The 9,379-nt window shown below is 40.8% G+C and overlaps 1 protein-coding gene and 1 long non-coding RNA gene across 2 annotated transcripts; one reads left to right on the top strand and one right to left on the bottom strand.

Moving 5' to 3' along the window:
* The first annotated feature begins 300 nt into the window (after window positions 1-300).
* On the top strand, window positions 301-8,435 carry LOC117762997 (very long-chain acyl-CoA synthetase-like). Its single transcript, XM_034587810.1, has 10 exons — window positions 301-875; window positions 2,623-2,832; window positions 2,913-3,068; window positions 3,904-4,028; window positions 4,108-4,302; window positions 4,380-4,470; window positions 5,506-5,704; window positions 5,784-5,881; window positions 7,915-8,045; window positions 8,253-8,435. The coding sequence occupies exons 1-10, from the start codon at window positions 413-415 to the stop codon at window positions 8,427-8,429; spliced, it is 1,845 nt and encodes a 614-aa protein (XP_034443701.1). The 5' UTR covers window positions 301-412; the 3' UTR covers window positions 8,430-8,435.
* On the bottom strand, window positions 1,430-2,614 carry LOC117762998. Its single transcript, XR_004614104.1, has 2 exons — window positions 2,235-2,614; window positions 1,430-2,100 (listed from the first exon to the last, which is right to left on the bottom strand). It is a non-coding gene; the product is annotated as an uncharacterized LOC117762998 (long non-coding RNA).
* Window positions 8,436-9,379: the final 944 nt, after the last annotated feature.

Raw genomic sequence — 9,379 nt, 5'->3', positions numbered from 1 at the left:
AGAATCACTTTCTTTACAATTGCGAGATATATATATATTTGTCATTTTCACTGATTTGTCAGGGAATAATGCATAGATATTGACATCAGACTTACTAGGGAACTAATATCTATGAGTGTGTGTGTGTGTTACGTCCCTAAGACGTCAAGGGCATGAGGGACAAACGATTAAAAAATAAACCGGGCCAAAAACAAGAAGCCAGTAGGATGCGTTTAAAGAAAACAAGTATTTTATCATACAACTGTAGGGTGAACGCAAAACGCCCTTCCCAAAACGGAAGGGGGGGGGGGGAGAGTAAACACCAACTACTGAGCACAGTAGTTCCTCCTCCTCCTCATCACCTTCACCAACCCTCCTCTCCCTCTTCACTTTGAAACTTCGCCTCTCTAACTGAACTCCTCCACACATCACCATGCTCCTCTGGGCCCTGTGTGCAGCTGTGCTCCTGCTCGGCCTCCTCTTCCTCCGCTTCCCTTACCTCCACCTGGACCTCCAACACGTGCTGAACAAACTCCAAACGAGACGCCTGACCCTGAAACACATCCGGAACAACTACACCATCCTGGACCGGTTCCTGGACGCGGTGAGAACGCACCCGCACAAACCGTACCTCCGTTTCAAGGATGAGACGTTCACGTACCGGGACGCGGACGCGCTCAGCAACCAGGCCGCCAGAGTGTTCGTGCAGAGCGGCCGCCTGAAGCAGGGCGACCCGGTGGCGATGTTCGTGGGAAACGAGCCCGTGTTCCTGTGGCTGTGGCTCGGCCTGGCGAAGATCGGATGCCCCGCCGCGTTCCTCAACCACAACGTCAGATCCAAGTCCCTGTTGCACTGCTTCAGCTGCTGCGGAGCATCGACCCTGGTGGCTGCTGCAGGTTCATATGTCAGATCTCAGTCACTCACTTACAGCTGGAAACACATCTTAGTCTGCAGCAGAACTTTGGGTGGGGGAATCATCTATAATTTCACCTCCAAATTCACAAGTTGGTTCTTGTTCCTCAAATGTGAACAAAATATCTGGGTCACACCTGGAGTACGAGGGAATCCTGCAGAGCACTTTCACTCTTTAACTATTTGAGGAGTAATTGAACATACACTTTTTTTACACAATAAATAATAATAACAAATATATAAATAACATGTCAGGTTAATTAATGTCATTCCAGCCTGTAAAAACCCCAGTGGAGCTCAGGACCCATGTGCACATACCCACAGTATTTAGTCAGTGATTCAAGATCCTGACGCAGCTTCATCATTTACTAAAGTTAAATACAAACTAGGGCTGAGCTATATGACCAACATTTATACCAAGATAAAAAATGTTTATGTCAATGTCGATAATTATCACAATAAATGTCACATTATTTTTTACTTTTAGATTTAAGAATGAGATTAGATCCTGAGTTAAAGGCTGTGGGTTTTTCTTTATGACAACCACTTGATAAACAGCGAAACATTTGACAAATCTGAAGTGAATCAGTTATATGTGTCATTTTATTGTCTCCCAACTATATGTATATAATATTTACAAAATATACAATTTACTTGGGCTGGGCTGGGCAATACAGCCATGAAATATATTTAAAATAAAAATGTTCATATATCAGTCGATATTGATAGAGATCTCGACAAATGTCACATTATTATTTCTGTTCACTGTAAAGATAGATTTTTGTTCCTGAGTGAAAGTTGTGAGATACCTCCTCACTGTACTTACACAATATATAAGCTATATCAGTATGTATTGAACCTTTATTATATTGTTATTTATTAAAATTCTATTGATATTTCTTTATTGCCCGGCCCTAAACCCCTCTTTCTAATAAGGGAACATTTTAAAATGGGTTTGAAACATGTGAATGAGGATGTAAATCATTCATTAATGTTCTGTTGGTCAGTGACTGATTGTAGGTGCCAGGTTGTAAAGATTTCTGCTGCTGCAGTAAAACACTTTCTTTGTCTTTTCATCTCTATATTTCATTAACCTCTGGGATGCATCATGAGCACAGGATTCATAAAGTCGTCTGTGCGATGTGACTAAATGAACTGTAAAGACTCTCAGTCATCCAGGTCATTGTATCCTCAGGAGTTGAACATGTACTTTAATGACACGTCAGAATCCTCAGATTAAGACTTGATTCTGTTAACATGTGTGATGTGCATGGAGTTATGAGGAGGTTTGATTAAAAACATGGAATAATCCTATTAATGATATGAAATGGTGACAAATGCACTTTATACAAAGGCCAGAACATTAAAGAGGAGGTAGCTTAGTAGAAAGTATTTACAGCTACTCACAACACTGTACTTACTTCAAACCTTTAGGTACTTGTACCTAAGTATTTCCTTTTATGTTACTCAGATTCCACAGATTTATTTACAAGGTTTAGTTGCACTTTGCCAAATAAGATTTTAAATGAACTTCAAATCATACTGCATGTTTGAATATGTTATAAAATATGATTTGTTATAGATATGAAAATTATCAAAGGTTTTGATTTGTGGCCTCTTACAAAAAAACACTATTACACTGTCCACTGTGAATGTGATCACATTCTTCTTCAACTATTTGAAGTCTCTGAGTGTCAGAGAACGATCATGCTCCTTGGGTTTTATCTCCAGAGTTGCAGGATGCAGTGGAGGAGATCCTGCCCAGTCTGCTGGAGCAGCAGGTCACTGTTTACATCCTGACTGACACGAGCACGACCGTCGGCATGGAGAGCTTCACAGATAAAATGAGCCTGGCCTCTTCTGAGCCCCTGTCCAAGGATCTAAGGTCCCACGTGACGCTGCACAGTCCAGCAGCCTACATATACACATCTGGAACAACAGGTGAGCTACTTCAGGCTCTAACATGTGTGATCCCACAGCGACATGTCACCTACATGCAGCATCTGGCTTCTTTTCACCAGGTCTCCCTAAAGCAGCGGTGATCACTCACACCAAACTGTGGTTCTTATCTTGGCTTCAGCGCGCATCAGGAGTGCACTCCGGTGATGTGATCTACGTCAGCCTCCCTCTGTACCACAGCACCGGCTTCCTCGGCTGCACCGGAGCCATTGAGAGAGGTACGCACACCTCTGGGTTTAACAGTCGTTTAGTTCAAGGAGGAGGTTATAGTGTTATTCTAAATTTTCCTTATTGTCAACAAAAACCAAGACCAAAACAAAAACAATGCAAGGGTCGGTGCGTCCAGCCTCTGTCACTCAAAGTGGAAGTAATGAGACCGTAAATGTGACTCATTGTGTTTAATATCATCATGTTTAAAACCCACTCAAACCACAGACTGTATATAAAGATGGATGACACATCCCCAGTTACTCCCACTGTCCAGAAATTAAGCCAAAAATATCCCGGATACGAACGCTGCCATCTCGCTCATTTGGAGCTAGAGTATATAGGTATAAAGGTCGTGCCTAATCATGTACTCGACCAATCACGAGTCAGTCTCAGCTGTCAATCATGATGTTTCACCTTGTTGTTATAGAATCTAATAACCAATTAAAACCAAACTTACTGGGAAAAGGATCTTTTAAAGAAAGATCAGTGTGATAAGAAGTACCTAAAATCACAGGAAAATATATTTGACCAGTGTACTTTGACGTTTTAGTTTAGTCCATGTCCCACATACTACCATGGAGGAGGGGGGATTTATGACCTGCACTGTAGCCAGCCACCAGGGGGCAACCAAGACGCTGTGGCTTCACTTTAGAGGAGCTGTCATTAGCAGAACTGTAACACAACGAGTGGTAAACATGGGCTCATTGTGTGCATCAGATAACAACGGTGGTTGTATTGACTGTTTTTGACTATTGACTATTTTTCTGCTTAGAAAATATTAAAATGTCCCCCACCTCCTCCTCCTCCATGGTTGCTGTTTGTCACCTTGCTGTTTGTGTGCAGGTATCACTGTGGCTTTGAGGAGTAAATTTTCTGCCTCTCAGTTTTGGGACGACTGCAGAAAATATAACGTTACTGTCGTACAGTACATCGGTGAGATCATGCGTTACCTCTGCAACACACCAAAGGTATGTACTGTCTGTGGCAGCACAAACACTAACGCAGCTACTGTCACCTCTGATGTTCTTCTATCGTCTTTCCTGTCAGAGACCCAACGATCGAGACCACCGAGTCAGACTCGCGCTGGGCAACGGGATTCGAGCTGATGTCTGGAGGGAATTCATCAGCAGGTTTGGGAAAATCCAAATCCAAGAGTTTTACGGAGCGACAGAGGGGAACTTTGCTCTGCACAATTACACCGGCAAGATCGGAGCTGTGGGGCGTGACTCCTTCCTCAACAGGGTAACAGTTCTTGTTTTTTTTCCTACATTATGAAGTAAAATGTGTTCATCAATATGGTTGTGTTTTTTGTCTTGCAGATGCTTTTCCCATTGTGTGTGATCAAATACAACGTGGAAAGAGGAGAACCTGTGCAGGATTCATCTGGGTTCTGCATAAAGGCTGCGAAAGGTGTGTCAGTACCATAAATAATATGGTTACTATTTAAATTTTATAAGTTACACTTAGTTGGCTTTTAAAAGGCCATTACCTACGTCTTTAAACTCATTGTCCTTAAATTGGACAATTCTATAATACAATACAGACACTGGAATATATCACCAGTTGTACCACCAGATGTAAATTATTATTGGATCATTATGTAGAAAAACTCTGGTACTGTCCATTTGTTTGTTTATAAACAAGATTACACAAAAACTACAGGACTGTTTACCACAAAACACTGTGGAAGGATGCATTATGGGTCAGGAAATAACCCATAAAATGTTTGTTTGAGTTTTCGACATTGTCCTTGATTTCTCTGAGAAGAATTCATGGATCTTGATGAACAAAGATCAGGCATGTCAAGGGGACTGATGTTTATGAGTGTTTGGATTTTGGTTTCAGATCCAAATAATCTGTATCCAGTGAATTTAAATGTATTTCCAAAAGGCGACTGTTTGGCCTTGGCAGAGGTACACACTCTCACCATTAAAGCTCACTGAGAAATCTGTGATCTGCACCAAAGTTGAATGGGTTCTTCCTTGGCCCGTGTCTCGTGCTTTCACCAACGTTTAACGTAAATCCATTCAGTTGTTCTTGAGTAATCCTGATAACAAACTAACAGATGGGGGTGGACTCATAACCTCTTTGACAGAGGTTAAAAGGGAAAATACCCAAAACAGTATGTTCATGTTTTACAATAATATGTAGGGATAGAAGGTCTACTTGAACGTATGACATCAGTATTTCTGATATCCTTGCTATGACCCCAGTCAGCACTTTTCACCTCAGTGAATTCTGTACATCATTAAACATATTTAAGTCCTTTTTAAACATTCATACATCTGAATGATCCATGTGCTCTACAACACTTTATAGTTGTTGTACATGTGAAACTTTACTTTAAACACAGTATGTTGTCTCTAGGTCTCTGTTGTACATGACACCAGAAGAGACTGGTGGGGTCACCTCACCAACTTCTCCTGTTTGAACCTCTTCCCTCAGGTGAGCCTGGACTGTTGGTATCTGAAATATCAGTGAGGACTCCGTTCTTCGGTTATGCCAGAGACCTGCAGCAGACAGAGAAGAAGAAGCTGCATGACGTCTTCAAGAAAGGAGACGTGTACTTCAACACTGGCGACCTGCTGCGTGTCGATGAGGATGATTTCATCTATTTTCACGATCGAGTCGGAGACACGTTCAGGTTGTGTTTCAGTCACATGCAGTTTAAACCTCTTGGTGCCACGCAGCCTGTAAGATTTGGTTTTTATTGTCACCACCAGATGGAAAGGAGAAAATGTGGCCACAACGGAGGTGGCTGACGTCATGACGGTGGCTGACTGCGTCAAAGAGGCCAACGTGTACGGAATTAAAGTGCCAGGTAATTCTCACTGGACATCTTCTTCAAACAGATGCAGCAGCAGAAACTGTTGCATAAACCAGGGCAGCAAATAACAACTAATTTCATTTGATGAGCAATTAATTTAATCAGTAAAATGTCAGGAAATAGTGAAAAATATCCATCACAACTTCTTAAAAACCAATATCCCGTCTTCAGATAAGTCCTAAAGATTTGAAAACACTTAAATATATTCACTCGACAATAACTTTAAACAGAAGAGCAGCGTGTGCTCATATTTAAGAGGCTGCTACTTAGGACTCTTTGGCATTTTTGTTGTCATCAATCATCAATTCTTAAATTAATCATGGAAAATTGTATTAAGTGAGTCAATTTAATCCTTTCACATAATCTTTAAGACATTTAATTTCATGATTTAACCCTAATTAATTCTTTAATCAGTGAATTGATTCATTTATCTCTAACATATACTTTGCTTCAGAAATCTGAAAAGCCCCAGCCAGCATTTAATATTTTAATAAAATAAAACATTAATAAATAATTTAAATAATTAAATAATAATTAATTTAACATTCAACATTTAAAATTGAATTAAATGTTGGTTTTATTTCATTTGTCTCACACAATATTGATCTGTCAAAATAATACTAATTACTAAAACTAAGCTACTCATATATCTAATAATACATCTATTTATTTATATGTTTATAGCCATCTATTGGCCATGTGCAACTATACAAACCCCAACTGAACACATGTTAATAATTCACCATGATGTTGAGTCACTTCTTAATGTTTAATAATTGATTTCTAACTAAAATAAACAGGGAACACCAACAAGTATCTGCTCATTTCACAGTCAAAGGGAATTTAGTTTTTCTACAACCAACCTAATGACCACATCAGATTTATTGAGTATTCTCTCCCAGATGTTTGATAGGTTAAACTAATATAAATCACTACATTATTTTAAATAAAGAGCAAGTTAAATGTGAGCTCCACGTGTTGGTTTTGTTCTGTGTGCATGTTACAGACCAGACACATTGTTTTCAGGTAAAAGGTCACAGCTCGTGTTATAAACTCCCAGTGGACCTTGCCTCGGGTGAAGCTGTGTTTACACTCGGTCAGTGTGTTGAAGTCAATGCCCTGGTCGTAAACTTTGACCAATAAAAGCAGTTTTATGCACATACTGATCGCATCACTGGTTTTAGACTCTGAAACCAGACTGAGAACAAGTCATCCTGGGTTTCAAGTCGTCCCAGTCCAACCGTGATGTGCTAACAGGCGACCTCACCCCAGGGATCGGGCGCAGTTCGTGTTAAGTAAAAAATCTACCAGAGAGGACAAAAAAGACACAGGCAGCACAAAGTTCAAAACAGACAAGACAGATAACCCACATTGCAACATGTTACATCGTACGACTCGGATCAGAGTTAACTTTCAGTCACAGAACAATGAAAGCAAACACTGAAGTGCGTCTCGACCGGTGGACTGACGCTGATGTCTGAGTGGCCACAAGAACCGAGAGGCTTGCAAGAGACGGGTGAAGAAAAAATGACCAGGATTTGTTGAGAAGACACTGAAGCAGGAGTGTTTCAAGAGAGTTTGAGGGCTCTGGGCAAAAGCCTGACTCGGTGTGTTGAGGTTTTTTTACCCTCAGATGAGGTTAGAAGGCAAATTCTACAAACTAGCTTGTTTAAAGCATTTCTTTTAGTTCCCAGTATGGGTAAATTGTCAAAACACTGGATCCTACATTTCCCATGATACAACTTGTGTTTTATTAGACCCTCCATTTTTTTGTTACAAGCCCACTCATACCCAGGCTTGACTTAAGTTCATTTTCTCCTCCACAGCTTGACAACAAATTATACAACTTTTATCACAGGCTATCTATACTACTGATGTTTACGTGTAAGATTGGTGGACTGCCCCTTTAAGAGCTGTGATAACAGGGGTACCATTATGTCACTGCATGTACTATGTATTGTTATGTACATTGAATCAGTACAGTTCAACTGATTTCTCGTTCATCTTGATTTAATGTTCTGTTACAGGTCAGGAGGGGAGGGCTGGGATGGCTGCTGTCACTTTAAGCGACGGACAGAAGTTAGACTCTGCAGATGTTTTTAAGCAGGTTGGAAACTTCCTGCCAGCCTACGCACGACCACGGTTTATCAGGATTCAGGTGCATTTTCCTCAGTCATTTAAATGTTTTTCAAATGTATGTTGGTCCTGTGATACGCTGGTGACCCCTCCAGAAAGTACCCCGCCTCTCACCCAGGGACAGCTCACAGGATAAGTGGTATAGATAATGGATGGATTCTTTCTGTGGTGTTGAGAGCTTCATTTATTTACTATCATTCGTCTAATTCAATCATTGTGATTGCTGCAGAGCTCCATCGAGGTGACGGGCACGTTCAAGCATCTGAAGGGGAAGCTGGTGGAGGAGGGCTTCGACCCAAATCTAATAACAGACCCACTCTACTTCCTGGATGAGAAAGAGAGGAATTACATCCCACTAACGCTGGACATCTTCAATGGAGTGACATCAGGGAAAATCAAAATATAAAAGATTCTTTTATATATATATAGGAAAAATCAAGGGAAAGATGCTGGGTTGTGATTTATCTTCACGCCATGTTTGTTCTTCTACCTCTGTATTCATGTCACAACTATCCCCTCATGACTCTGTAACACATGTTTGATGCTGTTGCACTGAGCTGCGAGTGACATATATACAGAACACATCTACACTTACACACTGCTGCAGTGACACTGTGGCTTCAAATGAAACAATAAGCAAGTTTTTCCTGTTGAAGAAAGCCGAGCTGTGAGCCTCTTGTTAAAACGGCCACTTCTCAGTGCATTCTGCTCTGTGGAGCCCATTGTCAGTGTAGGAGGGGACATCTCTGGCCTGGATACAATACACCTCTCTTTGTATGAGAGTGTCTGCTGTGACGTCCCTCCCTCTACTGAGGGCCAATGATCTGACACAGAAATGACCATGGTCAACACCGTCACACATGTCCTCTTGTGCTTAATAGAATAAATTAAAGCAATGAAACTCTCTTATCTCTTATTTTCCTCCTACACTGTTAATTACATCTGGACCCATGGTTTTTAAGACACTGTTAAATATCTAAGTTAGAGTCAAAATAAAGATATCACATGCTCTAAAATGGCCCTTTTCATTTTAAACGAAATGAATCATAAATGTGGACTAAATGACTCATTTCTCTCACACTCACACTTCACACACCACTGATACCTCATGTTTATCCTGCAAATATTAGAGTCTGTTATTTTTGGCTTTATTAATCTATGTTAATTTAGAAAAGCGACTTTTTAAGTCCTGCAGACTTTATGACACGTTGAGTTTAATAACTCGTGGGACTTTCTTAAAATAACCACACGTGACTGGTTTGTTGTGTCACGTTCAACACGAATCCTCATCGGTGTCCATAGAGCACAACAGAGTGTTGAACATGACACAACGAACGTGACCCTCTGGTTGGGAGC

This window comes from Hippoglossus hippoglossus, chromosome 6 (assembly GCF_009819705.1).
Source record: "Hippoglossus hippoglossus isolate fHipHip1 chromosome 6, fHipHip1.pri, whole genome shotgun sequence".
In the NCBI taxonomy this organism is placed as follows: domain Eukaryota; kingdom Metazoa; phylum Chordata; class Actinopteri; order Pleuronectiformes; family Pleuronectidae; genus Hippoglossus; species Hippoglossus hippoglossus.
Note: the sequence above shows the minus strand (reverse complement) of the source record. Positions and strands in the feature narration are given on the sequence as shown.